General features: G+C 39.5%; 3 protein-coding genes and 1 long non-coding RNA gene across 4 annotated transcripts in view; 3 read left to right on the top strand and 1 right to left on the bottom strand.

Moving 5' to 3' along the window:
- Positions 1–27,714, bottom strand: part of LOC145444541 (solute carrier family 22 member 18-like) — a 166,521-nt gene that overhangs the window by 29,190 nt on the left and 109,617 nt on the right. The window lies entirely within an intron of this gene.
- Positions 944–21,797, top strand: LOC145444544 (arrestin domain-containing protein 3-like). The gene is made up of 8 exons (XM_080322539.1): positions 944–1,289; positions 9,466–9,576; positions 9,823–9,921; positions 11,037–11,164; positions 13,084–13,226; positions 14,230–14,452; positions 17,304–17,448; positions 20,141–21,797. Exons 1-8 carry the CDS (start codon positions 1,172–1,174, stop codon positions 20,260–20,262), a joined length of 1,089 nt encoding a protein of 362 aa, XP_080178665.1. The 5' UTR covers positions 944–1,171; the 3' UTR covers positions 20,263–21,797.
- Positions 23,202–27,714, top strand: part of LOC145444546 (arrestin domain-containing protein 17-like) — a 29,589-nt gene continuing 25,076 nt past the window's right edge. Inside the window, exon 1 of the mRNA XM_080322541.1 lies at positions 23,202–23,519. Within this exon, the coding sequence (XP_080178667.1) occupies positions 23,402–23,519 (118 nt within the window). The 5' untranslated portion in view covers positions 23,202–23,401. The remainder of the gene's footprint in view (positions 23,520–27,714) is intronic.
- Positions 24,107–26,360, top strand: LOC145444557 (uncharacterized). Its single transcript, XR_013916717.1, has 2 exons — positions 24,107–25,051; positions 26,210–26,360. It is a non-coding gene; the product is annotated as an uncharacterized LOC145444557 (long non-coding RNA).

Below are 27,714 nucleotides of genomic sequence, written 5' to 3'. Positions count from 1 at the left end.
AGTTGCCTCTATAGTAGAAATGTGTATTTGTGCGTGTGTACAAACAGATTCGCAAACATGCTAGCATCAGCGCATATTTGTTTTGCATGATCTTATGTAAAGATAGTCCTAATAGCATAGCCCTTAGATATTCAGGAACAGTAGCATAGCGAGCGTTTCTCAACGCAGCGATGCAAACTGTTCAACAGATATGCTGTCATGTGGACCGACCGACACCGAATGATGTATCATTTCTGATGCCATATCTGATATCATATAGTTGCTTATAGAGTTATAATTATTATCATAGATAGTAAAAATGAAGTATGCTACATATCACCATGAAAGGTCTGGTGCACATAGTTAAACATAAAGATGACAAGAGTCAACGAATTCGGTGACAGCCGTAAGAAGTAGCGGGTAACTAAAAGGTTATACGTAGTGAACGAGATATTTAGTTCCTCACAGTATTGTTTTACCATACGTCTATGGTGAGCGTATTTACAACATGATAAAAGAAAATGATCGACAGTGTCTGTTACAAAACAGAAATCACACAAAGGAGAATCAATACTACCAATTTTGAACAAATGCACTTTTAGCCGACAATGATCGAAGATCGAATGATCGAAGTCGAAACAAAATATTTTCATGTCTGATATTCGGTCGAATATGGAAGTTAGAAAAGCTCGATAGCGACGTCCTATTCCATTGTTTCTGTATTCCTTGTCCCATCGGGATTGGATGGACTTCCGAATTTCGGTCTTCGCCTCTGTAAACTGGATCGGTCTTCGCAATTGAAAAGACAAAACACAACAAACTATGTATATAGTATACACTTTCAAACACGATTTACTTCCATGAAGGACGCTACTCCATGAGTAGATGAGAAGATTTTTTCTGTGTGGTCCAACTCTGTATGCAACTATAAAAAATCAGATATGACATCGGAAATGTTAGGTCATTTGGTCGGATCACATGACAGCATATTTGTTGAACAGTTTACATCGCTACATTGAGAAACGCTCGCTATGCCACTGTTTCCTGAATTTCTGAGCTAGGACTATCTTTACATAAGATCATCCAAAACAAATATGCGCGGATGCAAGCATGTTTGCGAAGGTGATTGTGGACATGCATAGATACGCATTTCTACGGTGGAGGCAACTTTATCGCTGCTAAGATCGGGAGAATGGTCAAACCACGCAAGTTTAAGATTATCTTACACGACGGGAAACGGGTGTATTCCCCAGGTGATGACATCACAGGGCATTTGGAATTACAGCTTGACAAGGAAATGACTATGAAAGGTATAGTATAGGCCGTACATATTAAATACAGGTGTTAAAGACTACTTGCACAGTATTCATATTTTGTTGCCTTGTGCTAGAAATGTGACGTGATACCTGATCTTCTACCGCATGGTAGCTTTTAAAAGTGATGTGATAGCAATGATATATATACAATGATTGGAAACTCCAGTGAGCTCTGCGTTTGAGCGCGTCGCGAGTCATGCTTCACCAGGGGTATGAAATCGATGTAAACAAACGGTTCGCCAGCAATCTTTCTTCAGGAACTGGCGTTAACGTAGTGAAAAGCTTTTTATCGAGACCTCTGTTGCAGGTGAAATGTGTTCATACTGTACAGGTTTTGGCCAATACCAGTAGCATGGCTTAATATTCAGACGAAACTGATGTACCAGTGTGCCTACGGGATGAACATTGTGATCGGAGGTGGTCTCGCAGTATCAAATAACGGTGGATACTTCATAGTACGAGGTAGAGTTGGGATCAGGTCACTATCTTCAAGTCATTGCAAATTTTTAATCAAGTCACGAAGTCATTTCTAAATTTTTCAAGTCAATTCAGGCAGGTTTTAAAACTGACTCTGAAGTCAGGCCTTCTGAAGTTGTGAAAGTAGGCAAAACCTACTTGAGGATATCGCAAAAAGCATCACGTTTTTGAAGTAATAATAGTCATTATTCCTTTGTTACAGAGATTCATCTTGTGATTCGAATGCTCATATATACAATTGAATAAAAATAAAAATATTTTTGTTTGATACTTATCAGGAGTAATCGTCAGCAGCTTGTAGATACAGTATACAATTGACTAACAGATGCATACAAAGTATAGTCTAACTCATTTCTTCATACTACTCGAGTACTTTTCACAGGGTTGTAACCAAGTCACAAGGCTCCGAGTCACAAGTCAATCTCACTTTTATATTTTTGACTCGAGTCAAGTCGAGTCATTTTCAATTCCCACCGAGTCAAGTCAGCGAACAGAGGACCGAGTCCGAGTCATGGTATTATGACTCGAGTCCGAGTCCAAGTCATTGTGTTGACTGCTCAGTTTCCAGTTAAAGTCTTCCTAAACACACTTTTTTTTAACTCTGTTTGGTGATATTGAATGGTTCGCATTTATAATATATCAATTTTTCTCACTTTTAGCAGTTTCTGGTCGCATTTTCAAGCACCAGTACCAACAAACGAAATCCCAATAGTGTGTTGGCTTCGAAATTACAATGAAATGTCGGTCTTGGCCGTCTGAATCTCGAGTCAATGACTTGCTTCGAGTCATGCGCAATGACTCGAGTCCAAGTCGAGTCAATACACAGATTGACTCGAGTCGAGTCATCCGAAAATCGTGACTCGAGTCGAGTCATGACCAGTGTTCCCTCTAAGCTGCGCACGTGCGCAAATGCGCAGTGCTGAAACGGTCTCTGCGCACAAAAAATCAGAAATGATGTTTTTTTTATAGTTGTTGCGCACTGTTGTCCAATGGATCACGCAGGCGCACAGATTCGTGAAAATTAAGATGGAACATTGCCAGGGCCAAATAGTGTTATCACTGAAGTCTGAAACCGAGGTACAAGTGCGCCCCGCAAAGGTAACTATTGCGCTCCGTGAAGAAATGAGAGTTCACAATCACCTGCGCCTCACGGAAGATATTTTTTAGTATGGCCTCGTACACGTGAGCGATACTGATATCATTTCAATAGCGCATTATTTTCTGGGAATGGCGAAATAACATGGTTTAACAAAGTTATAAATAACAATGGGCTAGCTCGAAGTTAATCTGCGAGAAACCAACGAATGATAGTCTTCTCCGCGTGGCATGAATATCGCGTAAGATTTACTCAGGACCGAAACTTTCGCACCCCAAACCCCCCAATTGGAGGGGCCGAGCTCGAAGGGGGTCCAAAATTATTTCGAGAATTAACATAAATCATGGTGTATTTTTTTGAAATTTTTCAGGAATTATTTTACGGGCTACGCGCGTTTTAGAATTGTAAGATATCTGATTATTGGGTACCCTTTCCAAACAAAAATTAGGCATATGATTTATAGAAATGGGCAGTTGGGCGTCGGCCATTACCGCACCATGACACGCCAAGACATATGAAGTTAAAGGCTATGTAACATGCGAATCCAAGAAGTTCGCCAGAACGATCAGCAGCGAGAAAACCTTGGGCGAAAAAGACTGCCCCGGTGCTGACCGAAAACTTCGATATATACAAATATATGTGTGATTGTCCATGTCCATGGGCGCCTAAATGGCTGGCGCCGAATGTTCCTGTCCTGGCGATCCGAGTCCCACAACAAGACAAATGCCATATCGAGGGAACATTATTTTAAGAAATACCAATTTGAAATCGTGTACGTCTTTTAATTTAGTACGTTTTGGCGATTTCAATATCTTTTGACAAAGCAGATAGGGGGTCACGAAATAGCATCATGTAACGAAGTCATTATATCAACGGGCACGCCCGAAGATGTTTTATCATTATTTAGAGGGCTTATCTATTCCAACACACCTCACTGGATCAGCTCTACCGGTAAATCTGATTATGTGAGCAGGGAGAGGATGAAAACTGATAGCAATACATATGCAATTCCCGATCATATTGGCCGATGCAATCATGAATTATAGAAATATTTTCGCGCTTCGCGCGTTTAGGGACGCTACTACTAAATGGGCACCCAAAGTGCATGATTAGTACCGGAAGAAGGCAAGAGCCGTAGGGGGGTCTGGTGGGCGAAGCCCCCCAGTAGTCAGTTTTATCACCCTATTGGAGGGTGGTTGCGCAGTGTTGTCCGAGGGCCTGCGCAGTGAGTTGGCGTGTTTGCGCAGACTCTTGAAAAAATAGAGGGAACATTGGTCATGACTCGAGTCATTACAACCTTGACTTTTCAGACCGTTGATTGTCTGCTTCAACAGGTAGATTTCAACATCCAATTGACTAAGAAACGTCTGCAAAACCTGGTCTTAACCTACTTTTTCAAACTACTTCATGAGTACAATTTACCATGATATGATGGTATATCTTATAAGTGTATGTGTGCGCAAGAGCGACCCACAATAGGTAGAAAGTTCCTGCCACTGTCCATGTCAGATTTGATAGACTTGTGCGCACAGCCAATGACATATAAATGATTGTTCACAGCATATACTTTGTATAGTCATTAAATTGTAATGTTGTCCATGTCCAGTTTGTCAACTCTTACAATCATAGTTGACTTGCAAGATGGTGACTTCGAAGAATGGGACGGAATAGAGACTATCCAACAATCCCCTTCACTCAACAAATTTCCGAACTTGCACATCACCATCTATTCCCTCAGCGGTCGAGGTGATCATGGAAGAAGTTGATCGAATCCGAGCATCATAACAATGTGCCATCGGATGGGTATTACAGAAGCAGGATTTTGAACAGCTTTAAATACCTTACCTCTTCATGGACTCCTAAATGCTCTGATACTAGTCGTGACTAAATTTCAATGAGGATACCAACACCATAATATCATTGAGAATTTTATGCAGGGTATAGATATTTCATTTACATAACACTTGAAAACTGCATAAACAACTTTTGTTATCATGTCAGACTTGTTGTCATCTAAATTCAGAATAACAAGAACCAAAATCCTAGTCAACGGAAAGCATTTAAGTCAAGTCAATATGTAGCAAAAAGGGATTTTCATGTTTATGCAAATTACAATATCAGATATACCTATGTTTAAGCCATTCGATAATTGTACTGTGTGCATCTATTTTTGTTGTAATTTATGAAACTGTGCTGTGCTATTATGAACAATCGAATAACTATGCCTAATAGTTGATAACGTCAATGTTTCTTGTCACGTAACAAAAATATATATTCTCAAATGTTATTTTTTCGAGCTTTCTTATTCTCTCTTAATGACAATAACAGGACAGCAGTTGGATGATAGAGCAGCGATTTTACATGACGTTGAACATCGGAGGGCATTGAAGCATCAAGTACCATGGCATTTGAACACTAGTATGTTTCAAGCCTCTTTAGAAATCAATTATTCTTTGAAAATTACCATATCGCAGGTGCGGCCAGATTTCCTGATCAGGCTAAAAATGATCAAGACTCAATCTCTTGGTGATAATGAGGTAGTCTGCTCGATGGATTGGCAAAAATGTCCGTATCAAATTTATCATTGTTGTTGTTTTCTCTTTGATAAGCTTCCCTGCTCACGAATTTCGTTGCTGTTTCTGCAGCATAAGAATATCTCCAGTTTTACAGTAGCGGCATATCTTTTTCCAGCTAGTACAAGTGAAGCAATATTATCTGGAATGCAATGTGGCTTTAAATGGCAGTTGTAGCTGAACTTGGTTGTCATATTCACAAGGCACACGAAATTATCCACAGATTGCATTGTAGTGTCCATCTCTTCACCTCTCGCACTCGAATAATATGCATAGTCTTTCAGCAAGACTATTTTTCTCTGCATCAATCGATCCAATGAGTATCAATCCAATCCGGCACCAATCGTCAAAGTATTATTCATTTTGACTACAATCTTTGGAAATATCTCAATGTCTGAAGCAGAGTGGAACATGACATGGTTGCTTCTCATGGACTGCCCGGTGTGCCAGAATCCCATAAGATAATGATTTGCACTTTTATTAAGATCCCTAAATTCTTTTCAATTTCCTCGCGGTTGTGGGTTGCTTTGCGGCTGTTTCAATACACGAACAATCTTTTCTTGAAAGTTAGAATGGACTATAATTTATAAAAAATGTTAACGGTCCTGTAAAAAATGTATGCATTAGACATTTACAGACGAATGGGAATTTGTTATGTCACAGTTTTGCCAGACAACTACAATTGAAATCAAGTTAAATATTCAATCCGTCAAGTATTTTCCGTACTACCGCATATGCAATATATATGAGCAATGTGCATATTCAAGAGAGAGATTTTGCATTGGAGGATTGTGGAGTTACATTGCTGGAAAAATAACTTGGGTATTTGAGGCAGCAGCACATACAAATGCAAGTTGATGCTCATGCTCAGGTCATAAAGCGTGATGCAAATAGCGAAAAGTTATGAAGGTTATACATAAAATACCATAGACGTACACACTATACAATGACGAAGGTTACAAAATCATTTCCTAATCTTTCAATGAATAAGACGCCATAGAATGTTGCTCGCAAATCCATAAATCATCTATTTTGTACAATCCTTCCAGCTATCAATCTTAACGAGTACTCCTTGTTAATTTTCAAGGTTTACAGGCAATTCATGGGGAACACTTCGCAACGTGTAGTTTATATCAAAGAAGTGCCAAAACGTTTACCAGGTATATTTTGAATAAATGGGCATTGGTAGACGCTTTCGGACACCCCGGTGTGAAAGATTCAACTATTGAGAGGAGTACGACATATCACGCCAGGTCGATGTGAACAATACCAACTATGGAGTGATTATCCTCAATGTCATTCTAGTGCATTGTTTTGCCGATGGAATATTGTTTGGAACAATGCCGATTCTCATCATTGATGTGGATTCAACGGCCTGACCCGGTAAAAAGTTATATATGTTAGCATTTTATCAATCAGTACAATGATAGTTTCCGGTTATTTCCGATTTTATATTATGAAGGTACAATCGCTATACCGACACTATGGTTGCCAGTGAACTCGGCCCTTGGTGAACTCGGCCCACCAATATTACAATATAAAACAACTTAGTTGCTCACACAATTATCGTAATCAACCCTTCTTTTAAAAAATCAGGTGACATAAATGCTGCCAGAATATTTTAAAATCCTCTTTTAACAATCCTTCTGGGTTCTGCACATCTATATTGACGCTCACCCACAGTATCTATTAATTTTTTAGGCTGTGTCGTACATGCATGGTTGCAACCGATGCTAAAATGCCTCACAGCTAGTCGGTACTTTGATAAATGTGCATTGTTAAAAGTTATATTACATCCTAGTATGCAGTACTGCCCACAGGTGGTCAGTAACGAAGTACTTCTACTTTTTCGAAGTACTCAAGTAGTTTTCCTCTACTTCTGGTACTTACTCAAGTAGATATGATTTCCACTACTTCTACTTCTACTTCGTAATATTTTGTGATCTACTTACTTACTTTTCGCTATTTTCAGTTTGTCAAGTAGAAGTAATTCAATCCTCCAATCAGGAAGATATCCTGAGGAATTTCGGGGCCGTTTTCACGGAGCATCAACATTTAATTTTTATAAAATTTGAGTAAAGCCCAGAATTTTCGTCGCACTTCGCGCGCAGCGGATTCGGTGTTATCAGTATGATTTCACGAAAGTATCGATGAATATCATTTAGGTAGCGGGTTGGCGTGATTCCGTTCACACAGGGATATCTAGAACTAGATATCCCTGCGTTCACACCACATTTTCGCTCTTCGCCCATATGAAATAATTCATCACAGTATATATGGCTCATCATATCGTTTGGAACTGATGTTTCGCAATCTATCATTTACTTGTCATATCGTAATCTAGCATGTCCATGGCACGTCCTAACTTGGAAAAGTGGACTCTGACTTTTTTGTTAGTTTTAGTGCTGTTTTAGCATACCGCCCTTGAAACTTTCTGGACTGAAGGCATGAAAAACGTGTTCCGCTTTTAGAAGTAGTATTTATGTTTTATTTTCAATTCCCAGTATCATATACTTTGGGTTATAATTAATATCAGTCCTTTTGTCTGAATAAAATACATGATGAAAGATAAAAGTAAGTGTAGTAATGCCTTTAATTTCCGGAAATAAAGCTACATAATATGGCAGTTTTACGGTCCCCCATATATTTTATTAACGTTTACTAATCGCGCAAAGTGCTTACACCGTATCTTATACAGCTTCTCCGTATTGCTCTTCGACTAAACTACGGACCTTATAATATGGGGGTTGGCGCGATACCATGCTATTTTCTAAAACGTGCTGTTCGAGAAAACAGAGGATAAGTATCGCATTTCCATAATAATACTATCGTTTTCATCCTATGATGTGGACGAATGCTTATGCTGTCGAAAATTGGATACCAGCTGGTATGCATCGATATGAATCAAGCTCGTCACTTTTCGCATAGCTCAATTTGCACCTTTTTACAATCCATGTGAACGATCGTTTTCACAACTACTTACTTACTTGAGTACTTTTAAAGTCAGTAAATTCTACTTCTACTTCAAGTAGTTTTAGGTTGCTTATGGAAGAAGTACTTATACTCTTACTTGAGTAGATTTTTTCGTCGCTACTTCTACTTCTACTTGAGTAGATTTCTTGACTACTTTGACCACCTCTGGTACTGCCTCACTATGCTCAAGAATCCAACAAAAACTTAACCAATTGGGGAAAATCATTGAATTAGTACGCCAGAAAGGTCGATTGCAGCACTCCCCCACAGTCGACATACGCAATCCCGTACCTCTACTCAAGCATATCCCGCGACGGACTGATTTCGCCGGGAATCTATCTTATAGCGTTAAGGGGCGTGGAAGTTTCCAATCATTGTATATATATCATTGTGTGATAGTGAAGTTTGTTGAGATTTCAGTGATTTTTATAGTAGTTTTAGGGTGAATTTCAAGATCTTGTATATAAAAAAGATAAATAGCACTTGAATATATTGATGAATACTTGAAATTTCAAGATGCCATGGTGGGCCGCACAAAATGACTTCGCGGGTCGCATGTGGCCCGCGGCCGCGTGTTTGAGACCTCTGATCTAAGTGAAAGCAGTGTGCTGTATTTTGCCGTATTGATAGTATCGGGAAGTCACGAATCCTCTATAAGCAAGCTCTAAGTAGGGATCTTAAACTCGATTTGGATCGCGACCTCGATTCAAACCTTTTGATCACATGCGCGTCGGGCCAGTCAAAATATTACCTCCAAATCAATTTAACTTGTTTTGCCGGGAAATGCTTCATATTACGTATCATTAGGGTTCTATTCTAGCAATAACTTTATTCGGATTGGGATTGGTGAAAATGCAAGTCTTGACCGATTGAATTACTAAAACAGTGACTCGATCCAACAGGCGGACCACGACTATCTAAGCTTGCATAGTCGTAGTCATGTGATAGTTACGCATTTACTATATTGAATATAGTATGGAATGGTAGGTACCTTACTGTCACTAGGTACGAGGTAAGATATCTTTTCTATTTGGCTCACACTTATCTTTAGAAGTCCACGTTGAATTCGCGGGGAAAGCCTTCGTCTCTTGGAATGAAGGAAAGCATAATTATTCTGAAACGGAGGACTTCTTCTCTGAAACAACAATAGTTCACGGACAAGGTACAAGTTACAGATATTCCAAATCACGGGCGAAGGCGCAGATAATCTCCTGGTACATTCCTCTAATTCAACCTAATGTCACCACGTGATGAATATTGCAATACGGAATTATTTTCGCCATAAATTATAGTGAACGGGCCGCAATTTGTACAAAAACGGTCATTTTATTCAGTGCTATGATTGTAATCATGTAAACTTCGACGAGGACGGCGAAGTCATCCTTTTTACTCCGATTGTTTTTGATAGATTCCAGTGCTACTTCGGATCAAGTGTCTCTTCCGGCCGGAGATCATAGATTCAATTTCCAGTTTCAGTTGCCTCCTCTACTGGCATCATCGTATGAAGGTAGCATATTAGCCTATATCTCAGGGGTTCTTGAACTTTTGATAGCGCGAAAACCTAAATATATTCTTCAGTATTCGAGGACCCGAAGCAGAAAATTCATCATGCGAATACATGAATCGTAGTGTATCTATAGATATTGTTACGGCCACAGATATGAAGTATTCTATTATTCAATACCAATCATTATTAGATAGCACAGCTTATATCTCATTGAACATATTGAACATATCAGGCATGTAATCGTACATCTTTAGTCTTGTTCACGCCACACGGGGGTTAAGACCGTGGACGAGTTTACCACGGGTTAGCACTTAACACTGAGTGTGACAATTGATATTAATTAGTTTGTTATTACATGTTCTTATTTCGTGACCTCCGAGAAAAATTGTCGCTATACTCAAATTATATTGGAATCGCTCGCGCGTATACCTTATCAAATGAAAATAACTCTTTTTGTGAGGAGGCACGCGATTACAAATTCAAATAGCTTCTTGAAGGTACAGAGCTTCAATATGCAATTGAATAGTATATTCATATTGAAATGAACCCGAATATATTCGGCTGACACTCGTCGGGGGTAATCGTCAGCAACTGGTAGAGAATTGGAAAGAACATTGTATATCAACAATCATATGACAAAGCGAATGGAATCTCAAATAAGAGAGCGTTCAATGTACTATTTTAAGATGGTACACGTCTAGATCGAAACTTCTGCTTCTTAATCGACAAATTGATTAATCGACGGATATGCGGTAAATCCATTATTTAATATTCATCCTATTAAAACTTGTCGCCTATTGCTTACGATTTTTTTTGTATTTCATGGCCCCTTTGAAACAAGTCAGCGGATCCCATTCTCCTTCACCGCTGTTTACCAGTGCACAGTAGCGTTTTCGTGGAATATCATAATGACAATGAGGTTTGATAGGTAAAATCGTCCATGCCTGCTTCGCATTTCCATTTTGAGAAATGAGCTGATTATCCGCGCGCATACTGTGTCATAAAACTGCTTACTTCCCATATTCTGTAGTCCATACAGAATCTAGTAAAAATTATCCACATTGTATGCTACATAATAATGGACTGTGTTATCGCCTAAAATAGTTCAATTTCAGACAAAATGGGATATATTCGATACTACTTGAAAGCGCGAATAGTAAAGCCTTGGCGGATCGACATCAAGACAACTCATTTCCTCGAAGTTTGGAATACAATCAACTTAAACCACCTCAATAATATGATGGTAAGATGACATTCATATTACAATAATTTATTATCACACGGTACCTTTGAGCATTCGTAATGACACTCGCTAGTGGCGGCATCCCAGATGGGGTAATTATTCCAGATGTAGATTGTAGGCTATAGAACAGGGGTGGGCAATTATTTTCCTCCGCGGGCTAAATCAGAAGTAGAAAGTACGTTTGCGAGTGAAATTTTTTAGCTCTATTTCTTCAGCGCATTTCAATTTTTTCTAAATTACATTGGTAATAAATGCTGCTCAGTGAATGTGTTGAAGTGAGGTAATGAGAAAGGGATAGTTGGTTAAAAACTATATCTATTTGGCGTCATAATCTGAAACAATAACAAGATACATTTAACTCTCTTTAAACCGATCGTCGTTCTTCTATTAAGACACTAAAACAGTGATTCTGAATTTTTTTAGACCCCCCCCCCTTATCTTGATATCACAAAATGTTATTAAAGAGGGAAATCAGAATGCTTGAAATCTCAATGGACAGAGAGAGAGAAAGAAAGAGATGATATTCTTTTTCGCCTGCACCATCGAGATGCTTTGACGACGGAGATCATCTAGCCTGCACCCCCGTTTCTTTCTCTCCTCCATGCTGTCCGTGGTTGCTGAGCGCCTAGCTGGTTAGCTGCGGATAGCAATTTTCAAGTCTTTAGTATGACCCGGACGGGGATCGAACCCACGACCTACATATCGAGAAGCCAGACGCATTACCATTACACTATCACACAGTTTGATATCATAGAAAGTTTATGTCTGTTGGGGAGAGAATTCTCAAATATCAAAGTCGGACAATACACAGAGCAATAACCATAATATGGGGGTGAATCGCGCCGAGCGCGGATTTTTGTTTACTTCACTGCTTCTTCGCGCCCCCTTCAGATGCTTTCATGCGTAAAATAACTACGGGGTAAAAAAGAAAATAGCGTATTTCGGTGATTTTTACCCCAGCACAGGGTGTAAATCAGGTAAACGGCACTTTCAGGTATCGAATTATGTTTTATGAGTCAACCACGCAGATTCTGATGGAGATACAGTATTTCATAGGTATGTACTGTGGATTCTGTTTTCGTGTACCACACCAACAAATATCAGAAACCTGGTATCAAAACGAAACCCATTATTACACTCGCATGCTGCGGGGATGTACGACCATAAGCATCTACGTGCTTGGTGCAATAATGCATTTACCTCATTTGTAAGGTAAAATTTGATACCTGAAAGTGCCGCTTACCTGATTTACATCCAGCTATATGGATGGAATCTGGTAAGTCTGCATATTGTCCACCTATCATAGACTTACATTGCCTGGGAATAGGCCTATACACGGAATATTATTGAACTTACTGCTATTTATGCTTGGCTATTAGGCGTTATCTAGATGTCAGTAAAATTGTATGGGCATTAGCTCGTCACAGAAAAATATCTTTATAAGTCACGAATACAGGTAGAAGTAAAGTCAATGAGAGCCACAAGAAGGCCTTCACGGGGCCGCATGCTACTCATACTTCGCTACATTGACTTTATTTTGAATGTGGATTACGCATGTCAGGTACGTAGACAACGTAATCGTGGCATATTTAAAAATGAACTAGCTTCAAGGTAAACCAATTTCCTGTTCAGTTTATACAACCTATGGTTTTAGTCCACACAACAACATTCAAAAGTAGGTTTTATGTTTTGAATTCCAAACAGCCTTTCGCGGGCCGCACAGAATAGCTCCGCGAGCCGCATTTGACCCGCGGACCGCACTTTGCCCAGCAGGTCTGCTATAGAACATCGGGCGAACGTGACCCATCGTATTTGGTAGGTTTCGTCGCCTAGTTTCATGGTATGCAATACATTAAGTTAAGATAAACATTGTTTGAATTTGAAATGTTCCGAGTGACCGTTTCCACTTTTCTGTTCAGTTACCGATTGGAGGAGAGGGTTCTAAGAGTTTATGCTGCTGTTGTTGCGCCAGTGGCGCAATAGAAGGAGAGGTACACATAAACAGGAGAGGCTTTGTCCCTGGCGAAAAGATTGTAGTGAATGCCACCGTAGAAAATCACAGGTAGGCATGTGCTTGTGTGTATCTACGATCCATATAGCGAGTGATTATGATAATGGGTATTTTTCCATTCGGAATGATGAGTTGATGCCCAGTGACGTGTGGCGAGGTTCATTGTTGATGAGGCATTGACCCCTTTAGATTCAGATTTACAAATAGATGAACCCCAAAGTTATCTGATTCAGTTAGCAACTTGCATCTTATAATATTACCACTCTTCACACGCAGGCTACGTAACAAGTTACTATACATATCTGCAATTGGAGGTAGGTGTGGATGGAATATACATAACAGCTACATCAGTGATGAAATGAATTTGTTTGTACTTCCTTTTGGCTGTCACAACTCCACGATTTTTGACCGACAATCAGCGAGGCAAATAAATTCATCTTTACCTCACCCAGATTTTGTTTCTCTGCGCCGTCATTATACGTAACTAACAAATCCTAATTTCCAATTCCTTGGCGATTTTGTGGGGTTCTAGTGTTCTGATAGTATGGATATTCTGATTTTCGGAGTCACTACGGTAATAGCATTCGACTAATACCAGTGATTACAATGTATCGCGTTATCACAGGTTCGGTCAGGCTCGTCTGTGCCTCACCTGGGCCCATCTCTGCTTTCGCGCTAGATTTTTGAACTATAATTATGCAAACTGCGTAATTTTGGGTGTAAAATGTTCAAAATTAGTCATTCGCAAACATTAGAAAATACCAACAATCATTGACGGTTTTCACAATTTTCGTTTACTCATACTGATGACAGCAGGTGAGGCACTGTCTCACTTTACCCCTGACCACACGTCACTGCCACACAAATAAATCACTACGCATTTACGTAAAGTCTGCTATAGAACACACGTCTTTTGTTGCAGTTGTAAGCGTTTAAGAAATATAATAACTTCCTGCAAGTTCTGAAAGTCTCTACCTTACAATTACACTAACGTCACCTAATTACTTGATTACACTCGTCGCATTATGTAAGATCTCGAAACGTTTATTTGTAGCTCAAGCAAAGTCAGGCATACGTCGATTGAATTTGTCAAAATCGTGACGTACGTCACTAGGAAACGCCAGAATACTGTCGTTAAAAGCTTGGCCAAAGAAATGGGACCGTCGTGCAAACCGAGGGATTCCTTGAATTTAAATAACGTCGAGCTGCGTGTACCTTCAGTACGACCAACAGGAACACGCCACTGCAATGTCCTACGCATACATTATGCTGTTATGGTAAGAAGGATATCATGACATGTGGTTGCTTTGAGCAGAAGCTTACGTTTGGAACAAGCTGAATTAAGCACCTTGGTATGTGACATCGTGATCGCGATTGCAGGCTGTGTTCATTGATTCGTGAAAAGCTACAGCCGCCTTGCCAGGGCCCTAACTGTAGCACCCGAAACAAGCTAGAGAGGACCTAAAATTATTTCGTAAAACAACAAAATTTTAGAGTATTTCAGGAGATTTCCTACAATTTCAAAAAAAATCGCGCAGGCCGTGATTTAATGTAAGTAGATGTTTACATTTTAATGTGGGTGCCATCAGCGCCCTAGACAAATGAACGCATCAGTTATAAAATAAGTATATCCATTTCGGCGCTTGTCATTACTGCTCCACGACAATCAAGATTTCTGAAGTTTCGGCCAACATCCGACTGACTTCGCGAAAAAACCTTGATCGAAGATTACCGCCGCATGATGGCCGATTCGATCAATATATATACATATACACTGCCAGTTGTCCTTTGCCCATAGGCGCAGAATAGTCCTGTCCTTGCTATCTGAAGTCGCCACCTCTCTCACCTCTACCAGTAAATCCAGCAGCGGGCAACTTCTCCTGTCGGCGGGTCTGATATGGGAAAAAGAAGTAAGCTACTCGACAGGCCGGATTCCTGAATCGATACATTGATAGCCTCTTTATCCACCTATACAAGGAATAAATCGTATTTAATGTAAACTTCAAGTTAGAAGTATGGATACCAAATACAGCATTTAATGAATTTACAAGACCATAGTTTCGGGGGGACTGACGAAGTACTGTTTTGGCCCCGCGCCTTGGAAACACGATTGCTTGCTAAATCAAGATGGTGCACGTATTTTGCATGCAACCTAGCTAGTCTGTTAACCTAGGTATAAGGCCAATCGATTATTATTCAAGACCTATCATTTTAAATTCACTGCCACGCCATATCCGTGCCGTATGATAGATTTGAAGAAATGTACTTGATTACATTTTATCGTCATGTAACACTGTTGCCCTAATTAGCCTGGCATTGCTATGAACCTTAATGATTACTAATTATATTTAGTTTTTTTTCCTTTCTTTTCTCGCTTCATTCGCGCATGTCGACAACGAGGTGTTGTTGTCAAATGGATCGGAGTAGTCTTTTGGATGAATGGATGCAATGTATAGGGTTGTAAACATGTTACTTATCGAATATGTCACATTCGATGATTTCACGAAGTTCCGAATCACAAATCAATTTTATATTTATAGTTTTGATTCAAGTTAATCCGAGTCATTTTCAATGAACCACCGATTCCAAGTCAAACTGTCCACGGTTCATTCTCGAGTTGAAGTCAAGTTTAACTCTCTTCTATGAAACTCTTGGTGATATCGAATCCCTCGCATTCATAATATTCTCATTTTCTGAGTCTTGCCATGTTTATTTCAACGGATGTAAGACACCTGGCAGAGGTGGTCAAAGTAGTCAAGAAAGCTACTGAAGTAGAAGTAGAAGTGTAGACGCAAAAATCAACTCAAGTACGAGTAGAAGTAGACCTTTTAAAAGCAGCCTAAAACACCGGAGGTAGAAGTAGAATTGACTGCCTTTAAATCTACTCAAGTAGGTAAGTAGTTGTGAAAACCATCGTAATTCGTTCGCATGGATTGTCAAAAGGTGCAAATTGAGCTATGCGAAAGGTGCTGAGCTTGATTCATATTGATGCATACCAGGAGGTATAAATTTTCGACAGCACAAGCATTCGTCCGCATCATGGGATGAAAATGATAGCATTGAGATGGGAATGCGATACTAATCCTCTGTTTACTCGAACAGCCCGCTTCAGAAAATATCATGGTATGGCGCCCTCCCTATATTATAAGGCCCGTGGTTTGGTCGAAGTCGAGTCAATACACAAATTGACTCAAATCAAGTCAGCGAATAATCACGACTCGAGTCGAGTCATGAGCTTGAGCCATTACGACCCTGGTAATGTAACTTTTATTCCAGTGGTTCTCAACCGGGGGTCCGCGAAGCATTTTCAGGAAGTTCGCGAAACCTCCAAATTTGCAAAATGGTTAATAACCTAGTTTGAACTTCTTTAAATTAGAGAAATCACGAGACAGTTTCGCATCATAACTGCAAAAACTTGATAACTCACATAAACAGAATGGCCGTCTGAGATGAAATATTATACTGCACAAACTCATTTGAATATCCAAATTGCCAATAGCCTACTGATACAAACATATTGCTGTTTAGGGATTATTTTACGTGGTTTTGGAAAAAAAATGTTTGCAAAAATCCATTTTCTCCTGTGATATGCATAACCGCTATTCCAGAATAGCTGCTAGATAGAAATGAATGCTGGATGTTATATGTTCACTAAAAATCTGTATCTCAATTTTGATGTCATATATGTAGCGGTCATACCCGAAGGTGTTATCGGTAACGTTGAGCGTTATTATTACATTCGCCACCATCTCTCTTTGTGGAAATGGAATTTCTGCACTCGTTCATAACAAATCGAAGAGCGGATTTTCAAGACATGACCGCGTGTTTCAAGAAAGTCTTGCTGCAGAATTCGCTTTGAAATAATAAAAGTCTTCCCAATTTCTACATAAATAGTAGGCTATGATGTTATTTTCAAGAATGGGCATTTGCTGATGCTTAGCATTAGCCTACAATTGATATTCGCTCAAGACAGATGACCGTTTCACGATAACAGAGCTAAATTTCAACTAAAAGTTGGGGGATCCGCGGAGGTCCGCGACGGTCCAAAAGGGGTCCGCGCAGACAAAAAGGTTGAGAACCACTGCTCTGTTCAATACTAACGCGATTCTCGGATATACTTTCTTTCAGCTCGAGACGCACTTACGAAGATGTGCCATAAACCTACGAGTTTTTGCTCCACTGCTCGTAGGCACAATTCCTCTTGCAGGTGTGGTCGGGGATAACTCAGCGACGGGAGGGGCAAACCAGACTCCAACAACGAAAAATGCGACAGGTAGCAAAGAAAACTTTGTGTTAATGTTGAAATTTCCACGTGTGTTATATTTACGTATTTTCTACCGAGTAACCTTACAGAGTAGACATTGATTGTACACACGTATTATTCGTTTGGTTTTCGTAAGCAACAGGTGAAATATGGTTTTCTGAAGACATAGCGTTATCATATTTTGAGAACCGAAAAATAGGACACTTTTTACAAGTTACAATAGCGGACGAGTAAACGGGTAATTCGGAAATTTTTACGGCTAATGTTATTGGGTTGACTAAAATTAAAAAGAGGTCATTTTTCTGACTCGACTGCCGAACGACACGTTTCTTTTTTTTTTAAGTCAAACCAACGGCGATCGATGTTTACCGCGTAAATTTACAGCTAAATTTCCTTCAGTTCCGTCAAATTCCTGTTTTCAAGTGTATTATGGCCTATTTTAGTTGCTTTTGTACAGTCCTTAACTCTCAAAGCTATCAGAATACGACACTCGGGAATTCCCAGAGATCATTTTACGTCAAATCCACTTAAACGGGGGCATATGGTATCCCTAAATGATACATATGTATATTCTGTAGTCTGCATTACACACATTGGTGCGAGTCTTCAGGAACATATCTTTGCTAAAAAATCAGTACGTTGCTGCTCGAACATATTACAAACTTGTGGATGATGGAAATATGTATATAGTTCCTTCTCTTCACGTTATTCAGACTTTAACAATTGATCATTCCTGATGTATAGGGTTACCATATTTTAGAATCAGTAAAGGATGATGTTTTTTCAAAATTCTCAAACCCAGAATTCCGGAGAAAAATCTCGAGAAAATGGTAAATTTTTCTCACTTCGTGGTCGGCTGACTAAAAATAGGTCATTTTTCCGGCTCAGCTCCCGATATAACCGCCGGAGCTTTACTTCGGTGTTGATTTACGGTATCTCGTAACTTTTGATAAGTTGTTGACGCATCAAATGCATATTGACAACGTCGCGAAAAAATGCTCCAGAAGAATGGGATTACTTCGTGTCGGCACAAACACCGCAGGGGGTGCTAATAAACACGCACCCCTACAGTTATACAGATCTCTTATTAGATCCGTCATCGACTATAGTATGCCCGCCTACTTTTTCGCCTCTAAGTATAACACTCACAAATTGGGGCTCATACAGAATCAAGCTTTGCGTTTGTGTTGCGGAGCAATGCGGAGTACACCCATATGTGCGTTGCAAGCTGCATGTAACGAACTGCCTCTCCACAGTCGACATAAATATTTGTGTATGCCACTTGCTTAGTCAGGAGCACAACCAACACCCATCAACTGAACTATACTAACTGATACATGGCATGAAATTTACTCCTTGATAAGACCAAACTTCATGACATTCAATACCCTGTCAAGATCACCTTTTCTGGAACAGTTGATTATGGAAAAAGAACGAATGCAGTACGTAGCACCCTGGACGGTTCCACCCCCAAGGAGGATAGGACATTACATCGGCTTATACGAAAGGGAGACTCCCCGCTCTCTCCGTGAACGCGTATTTCATAGATTATCTTTTTGAGTGCCACGACCAAGCCGTCGAGATTTATACAGATGGTTCTAAGGCGACTACAGCAACGGCTTTCGCGATTTACATTCCATCACAGTCAGTCCGTTTTAGCCAGATCTGCCCGAGTTTATTTTCCGTTTTCCGAGTGGAGATGCTAGCTATTGAATAATTTCCTGGATAATCAATCATGGCAGTCGAACTGATAAATATGTTATTCTGACAGATTGTCTTAGTGTTGTGAATATAATCGCTACCTCGAACCGCACACCGAGCAGAACGTTCAATAAGATTTTCCCTCTGTTCCTGCAGTTGGTAGGAATGGGCATCGACGGCTTCTCCTGTGTTCCAGGACATAGTGGCATTCTTGGCAATGAGGTTGCAGATGAACTTGCACGTTCCACTGTCGCTTTTGCATTTGACAGTCAGGAAGTACTTCAAATTACCTATAGAGATGTCAAGAACGAAGTACGCAAATGCGTCCGGACTGAGTGGCAGACCGAGTAGGGCCTACCGTTCCACAGAGACGGGAAACCACTACAAACGTTTCCACGAAACGGTACAAACGACGTTTCCCTCGATGCACGGATCGCTTTTGTAGGAAACGATAATATTCCGTCAAAATAGGCTGCAGCGACACACCATTGTGAGACTTATGCCTCGTACCCGAGAATGTGGATCACCTCCTCCTCGCATGCCCAAAATATGACTGGCACGGAGCATATTTGATTGATTTCTACTTGAACTTGAAAGTTGAGTTCACCACAGATAACCTTCTCGTACGGCCAGAACTTCTATCGCTTCTCGTTGAGTTCGTCCTGGCCAGCAATGTGTTGATTTGAGCAATTCTTTTTGTAGGTAAACGATTTGCGACATGTAATACGATGTTTTCTGTCGTGGCCCACCAGACCGATAAGGTGATAAGCGCCACAATGTCCCATTTTCACAATTAATAATAATACGGTATCTCACTCCAATTTGACATTAGATTTGACCAAAATTCTCAATAAAGAGGACAAAATCTCAAAAAGGAAGACGTATGGTAACCCTATTGTGTATCTGTTTAAGTGTGGTTAATGGTTATAGCGGTTTTCACAAACATTGGCTTAGAAAACCTATATAAGTTAACCAGTTTAAGTTTCCGTAATGCTTTCAGGCGCACTACCTCCACCATACGCTGTGGCGACGTCCGGTGGATTTGACAATCCTTTGAATCGCACGGACAAACCGACGTCTACCTACTATGATTGGAATCAATCTGCGTTCACCTACTCATAACCAGACTGAAATCTATAGGCTATACTGAGTACAATTATATTTCTGAAACAGCGTTTCCGCACGAATCATTTTCTATTTATGCTATTTACTAACAGTCACCAATCAGAGACCAATATAGACTCTAGTCTATATTATAGAGCAGGGGTCTCAAGCACGCCGCCCTCGAGATCATTTTGTGCGGCCCGCGTGGGCATTTTGGATTTTGAAATGTTCGACAATATCCATCTGCCTAATATCTTTTTTTAGATTTGAGAACTTAAAAATCGTTTTAAAACTACTCCAAAAACCTGAAACTACTCACCTGACTTCACTTTCAAAAGTTACCATGCGGTGAAAGATCATCTATTACGTCACATTACCAGATTATGATGGTAAAACATTACCCGTTGGTGATTTGTGACTGAAAATGGTGATTTGGACTTGTACGCGACCTCTGTAGGATGACTCGAACTCGGACTGAAGGGGTGATAAAATAAAAATGAATCCAGTTAAGTTAGGTCAGACGTTACAATCATAAAAGGACTTGAAATGCCGTGACTTGGTACAACCACAGACGCAACAAACTATCAGACTGTTATGGGAAATAGTAATATATCAAAAGGTCGTAGCTTGCGTTTCGTATCGTATTTAGCTATCTAAGCAGGCGGTATGGCAACCATTGGAAGTCTGTATAGAGATAGTTGCATCTCGCGTCATCTTGGGTCTCTTCATCCATCGCTAGTCAAAGGGGGCGAGTAAAGTAGTGGCAGTGTGGTACGCTGCCCAGTTGTAGCCTATCACTAATGGATTCTTCGGCGATTGGACATTTCTATTGCTGTGGCACATTAATCATTATATTCAAGTTGTTATTGATCTGTTCCAATACTCGAAGGTAAATCTAACGTTGATTTAATTTGAGTTTGGTAATATCATGATCAATATCTTTGTTAAATTCTAAAATATTCTACCTATTATTGTGGCACGTCAAATGTCCGCCAGTTGCAAAATTATAACGAGGCAGCTTTTAGGATGTTACAAATATCTAACTTACGATGCATTTGCACTCTCGCATGGTGTCAATTTTGACAAACTAGGCCAAGTAGCCTGCTACAACAATTTTTTTTTTGCGCCCGGCGTGAATTCATAATAGTAATCACATTTTCACGATGTGTGTGGAATGGTACCGTCAAATAAGGCCTGCTTGGAAATACATTGAATACCCATATTATTGGTGCTGCGGCCCGCGACGCCATCAGAAACTTGGAAATTGGCCCGCGAGCACATTTGAGTTTGAGACCTCTGTTATAGAGGCTCATAAAATTTTGAAGCGACTACACATTATGTGACGTAATAAGCGATTGGCAATAGGTCGCACTTGTGTAAGGCTGATTGCCTACCTTATGAGTGTATGCTACTTTCGAGAATCCTTGTTCAATGTGTCACTGATATACCCTAATACGACATAGATCTCTCTCTATATATTATATTTACATTTATGATATAGATGCTGGGTTACTGTGCTTCTGAGAAGTTGAAAATATATCCGTAGCAGTCGAGTCACAAGATTCACGGCAGGACCAGCGGAACAAGTGGCCAAACCAGTATACTTCATGCGCACAACTCGCTTGCAATATTTAGTGCAGTACACTTTGAGTAGTCGTGAAGATCACCATGTATGGGGCTAAACTAAGACAGTGCGGGAGAGTTTGTTCATTTCGTCAACCATGAATTACACCAGGCTATATGAATATCCATGAAAGTTATGAAAATAAATAATTTGTAATTGTCAAATTGACATTTGATGGTATGACTGCGTGAACCGATACGATCGAAGTCATCCGTACAAATTTGGATGTGTAAATCAATTTCCTCCCTCTGCTAAGTAGGAACATGAAACGAGCAAATAAAATATCAACGCGACGATCAACGTGTAGTGCGGAGAAAATACCTTCTGTTACTGATGCAGATATTATGTATTTTTAACTTATACCAGGAGTTCTTAAACTATTTTTCACAGTGTACCCTTTCGATTATCTACATGTCTGGAGTATCCCCTAAAACAATGTTGCATAACGTGTTCGCATTTGAAAAGACAAAAATCAACGAACTAGGGAAATGTGGGACACAACGGGACAAAATCACATTACTATACCTTTAGTATATTTCGAATCAAAAATACCGAAGAACTTTAGCAAAACTGTGGATGAACATAAAACGCATGTTTCCAAAGAAAAATGTTTGAAACATATGAAGAAATAACGAAATCGAAGCCACTCAAAAAGCACCTTTTTTGTCCCATTGCTCCCCACCTATGAGGCACAATGGGAAAAGTGGTGGGATAGTGGGAAGTGTAATAAAAAAATTTAAGACCTCATCAGTACGCAAGAAGCTGACTGAGAATTGTTGAAGAGAAAGGCGAAACAGACAGTGTTCAACACCAGTTTTAGATTTCATCCCGAAGTTTGGAATCGTAATGAAACTTGCATGAAAATCTCTGCCTGGCTTGTCGATCCATAGTCATCATAAGTGGTGCTACATTAACCTTAATGCCATCCATTAATTGCGTGACACTTCAGGGGATGTTTTTAATGGACTGTTAGTGCTTGCTTCTGCGGAGAATTCTGTTGATTGTAATATATTTTTGTAAATCTGCATCTCAAAATAGCGTACAGGGTGACTTACAACAGTTTTGAGTAAGCTGTGTACTAATTTCAATCACAGCTAGCGTAATTAACCCACCGAGCGGAAAATTGCTAGAGTACTTCGGAAAAGTAGAGGTACTTCGAATCGAACCTGACAACCTCTGGTTGAGTGTATTTATTTTATGCGGTTATTTTCAAAGAGACAGATGTTCGTTGGTTTACATTAGGCAGTGGATTTGAATAGCCGCATATAACATATGACTCGTTCTGGATGCACGCCTCTATCCCATCGGCTTGTCCTACTCAATGTCTCGACTGTTTGCAATGCTTGAGATGAATTCTAGATCTGTAGCCTATCAGCGTTTGAGAAACGCACCATCGTTACGGTCTAATGACCATCGCACACTTTGATATCCCACTTAAAGATACATTTAAGTAAACATACCATAGTTTTATTAGCACATATACAGAGCCCACAAGGTTGGATTCAAAACATTAACGATAACCGCTAGGGCGGAATGGTAAAGCCGGAACGGTTCGAGGTTATTTTCTATGAAGAGAAAGAAGTATATGCCCCAGGTGATGAAGTCACGGGGCATGTAGATATAGCTGTGGAGAAAGAGATGGAAATGAAAGGTATAGTGCAATACCTTTGGAAGTGGGTCTTCGATATTTATTTCAAGTTTATTACGAAGTTGAATTTTCGACATTGATGCTTAGGCGATTCAATGATTTCCTGTTATAGTTTGGATGAACAATGAGCCTTCTCTATGAGCGTGATATTATTGCTCATTTGCCACAATTAATCTATATCAGCGGTTCCCAACGTTTTCTGGAGTCGGGTCGCATTTCAAACTTGAGGGTACGCATGAAAAACTCAAGTAGCCTACTTATGACGACATTTTAAAGCATGCACATATACTTCTATAAATTCTATATCGGTTATTTGATAATTAATTGATGCAGATTGGCGAGTGCCATTCATTAATAGGTACAAATCGTTATGTGCTAGCTGTTCAAACATCATACATACAAACACATGCAGAAGTTTGCGTTGGGATATTCACGGAGTAACATGGGACTTGTTGCAATTTAGGCTTGGCTGTTAGCCGTTATTTTGATGTTGGTAAAATTATACGGGCATGTGTTCTTCTCGAAAACAATCCTTCACCAGGAGAATTCAATATATATTACCATGCGTGACTGATATTCGCATATGCAATAGACACTTACGTGACCTTTGACACGAACCAATCAGGTTGCAGCAGGATGTAAACAAAGAACAAGGCCGGGCAATCTTACTATGAGCTCTTATGGGAAAAGGTTGAAAAATGAAGGTTTTAGGCAAAATTACGTTGAATTGGGGATGACTGGCCTTAATGAATAGTAATAGCGTAGAGCTAGTATGTAGTTGCAGCTTTTAGTCTAGGATGAACATGTATGGTGGCAAGTACGCATTAGCGTGCTGTGTCCAAAAGCATGGATTTTTGACAACTTTTCGGATTAAGCGACGATTGTTGTATAATATACTACAGGATTGTGGTAATGCATATTTTGACGATTTCATAGGCTCCAGGTCTCGAGCGAGATTTTCAAGCATATCTCACGTTCAGAAATATATGCTATAAAATACAGCTGCTGCCACACATCACAATTTTGGTGTATGAAAGCTATGGAGATTCTATCGAATTTCTGGATTTGAGTGGAACAGCATCTTCTTCTAACACCGCGGAGAAAGCTACGAAGTATTTCATGGAGCGCTACGTACACGACTTAGGGACAAAGATTGAGGAGACAATCCACTCTTTGTGGAAGCAATATTCTAGTGAACAGCCAATGTTATCGCAACTTGCGGAAAATTGAGATATCACACTCAATGGAAATACACATTCTCAGAAAATCCATTATTGATTCGTCTTGCAATTGTAAGACAGGGTAAGTAAGGAAAAAGACATTTTGTCAGAGACTCCTGCAATAGATATTGTAACCATGATTTATTTTCACATTAGGTTCTGATATATGCTCTCATGCATATGCATTGATTAGGACAATTCAGCACCTGAAGGTGCAAGGACTACATTGTGATTTGCATCAGCATCAGTGAGCTCGATCGTGATTGACAAGCAATCTCTCGACTGTACTCGCAACCGACCAACTCCTGCCTCAAGGTAGATTTTGGTGTATCCGGTGTCTTCAGTTTTATAACATTCCACCAAACACAAATAATCCTAGAACATTTTCACCTGGAAAATTGTTCATTCAACAAATTGGGCATCTAAATGAGCTTCAATGCACACCAATGGAATATAGTATGAATAGACATGCACTGTTGGTACACATTGACCATGACACCGCGCAATTACGATCCGTAGCATGCGATTAGGCATTACGATATTCACAATGGAACTGAATTTTCACAATTGCTGAATATGTTGCATCATTCATTTTTAATTTTCAATCTTGAATTAGAGTAAGCAATTAGTCCATATTTGGTTAGTTGATACACAATGCTGCATAGTATGACACCAGACAAAATTTTAAACTCCTTGATTCTTCCGATCAGCTGTTCAATATGAATACGTCGTCTCAACATCTTTCTTGTTGTGGAACAGTCTGGCTCATGCAGGCATTTGACGGTGTGCCAAATCATGTGCAGGAATATTTAAATCTAGATTCAATTTCTTGATTTCAGACTCAATGGTGAATCCCTTTTCTGCCATGATAGCATTTCCTGGTTCACCATAGCTGAACTCAATCATTTTCTCACATTTCTTGTCGAATCCACATATTTCACTAATATTTCGATCTGAAATGGTTCCTGCACAAAAGTAAGTGCACCACAATCCAGCAATCCTTTCAAAGTTGTATGTGATTTATTGACAGTCAATAATCATTCTAGTTTTGAGAAATCATGAATGAATGCAAATGGTGCATTTTTAAGAACCACATATCTACATGGCCAAATCGAAATTTAATGAAGCAGTTACATACGGTTGACCCTACGGTTTAATAATATGCTTACAGCAATACTATAAATTTGACGTCAGTAGGATAAGTTGGGCAATTCAGAAACAATTTATTGTAGTCTAGCATAAAATTTCAGCTTCTCCGCATCTTTTGACATTATGATGCTCCTCTGAGAACTGAACTTCACTAGCAATAAATGTCCGTCAATTTGTAATTTTCCTGGACGAGTTTCCTGTTTTGTGCTTCTACTTCCAGAAATTTGATTTTCTTGCGTTTTATCCATCGACTTCCTCTTTCTGCAGCTTCATTAAAGGTATCCATCAAGCCTGCACAAAATATATAATATGTTTATTTTACAGAGCAACACTGCTGTGCAGCCACCTATCAAGGCGTACTCGCCCGACTCATGCAACGTATCACCGCTACCAATTTCAACTATTCATCTCATTATTGAATATATTGCTCTCAACAATTTCAATCCATTACACACCATCAAGCAGCAAAACTGGAGTGGAATAAAACGAGACACACACCAAGTCGATTGTGGCATCAAGTGTGACTGCAATACAGATTGGACTCATTTTGAAACACAGAATTGTTTCATCTAAATTATGTCACGATTCAATATTTTTGGTTCAATAATAGATATGTCATTTTATTAATAAAATGAGAATTCAGATGACTACAAGAAAGTCCACATGCCTTTATCCAGATTTAACATTCTTCCATGCATGTTATTGGCTCTGGGAAAGGTACAAGCGCACACCAGGAACGGTATGGGTAGTCATCTCCAAGTTACACAGGCTATTAGCACAGTGTTTATCCGGCATTTGTCCTGATTGATTCAATATACATGAGCTAGAACAAAAAATGACGATTCAGCTGGGAACGGATCATATTGCCTAACATATATCATATTAATATGATCATTGAATATGCAGACAAGTGTCCAGTGTAACAGTAATGTGCTAGATAATGATGCGGACTGTAGACTGTACTATATACGATTCCATAAATAGAACACATATAACGCCAAGCCCACATAATGAATACCCCACATATCCTGACTCAAGATTATTCTAATACATGCTATTCGGTACGACAATCCTATAGTATACGACTAAGGATAATACAGCAATAGTTGCTTCATCTGAAAAGTTGTCAGAAATCCATTCATTTGAACATACCATGCTGATGAGTGCTTGCCACCATTCATGTTTATTGTAGGTTAGAACACTGCAGATACATACTAGCTCTACGTTATTACCATTCACCAAAGCCAGCTATTCCCAATTCATGTAATTTTGCTAAAAACCTTCATTTTTCAACCTATTTCCATAAGCGCTAATAGTAAGCTTGCCCGGCCCTGTTCTTTGTTTACATCCTGCTGCAACCTGATTGGTTCGTGTCAAAGGTCACGTAAGTGTCTATTGACGCTAGACTGCAGGTCTTCTCTTCTCGTTTTTCAGAACCGGATCAAACATAAATATAATATCCGTTATTTTAGCATTGATATACATAAATTGACTAATACTATTTATGAAAACGAACAAAACAGTCTATTTTTATTATTGCGGGATTTTCAGGTGTCAATGAGAGTCGCACAAAGGCTTGAGCTGTGGTTGTGCGTTTGAAAATTTTCCTAGTGTGCCGCAAGCTGAAAAAGTTTGGGAACCACTGATCTAGTTAGTTAACGGTCAACTAATTACCTTTTTTATGTTTTAGTTCTAGTTCTAATTATAGTTGCGAATATGGAAAAGAGAGTAGTTCTACTTCTAATTCTAGTTGCGCATTTTAAAACAATTGGCTGTGGAACAACCAGACAACACGTGTTGTCGTTTCTCGTGAATCATGACACCGGTTT

The sequence above is a fragment of the Botryllus schlosseri genome, chromosome 8 (genome assembly GCF_051294905.1).
Source record: "Botryllus schlosseri isolate E-star chromosome 8, Bs_hap1, whole genome shotgun sequence".
In the NCBI taxonomy this organism is placed as follows: domain Eukaryota; kingdom Metazoa; phylum Chordata; class Ascidiacea; order Stolidobranchia; family Styelidae; genus Botryllus; species Botryllus schlosseri.
Note: the sequence above shows the minus strand (reverse complement) of the source record. Positions and strands in the feature narration are given on the sequence as shown.

Excerpts from the sequence above, each read along its gene's own strand:
- LOC145444544 (XM_080322539.1), top strand. The coding sequence starts at position 1,172 with ATGGTCAAACCACGCAAGTTTAAGATTATCTTACACGACGGGAAACGG. Across the intron at positions 1,290-9,465 it reads CAAGGAAATGACTATGAAAG|AAGTCCACGTTGAATTCGCG; the intron begins GTATAGTATAGG and ends ACTTATCTTTAG. Across the intron at positions 9,577-9,822 it reads AACAATAGTTCACGGACAAG|ATTCCAGTGCTACTTCGGAT; the intron begins GTACAAGTTACA and ends TGTTTTTGATAG.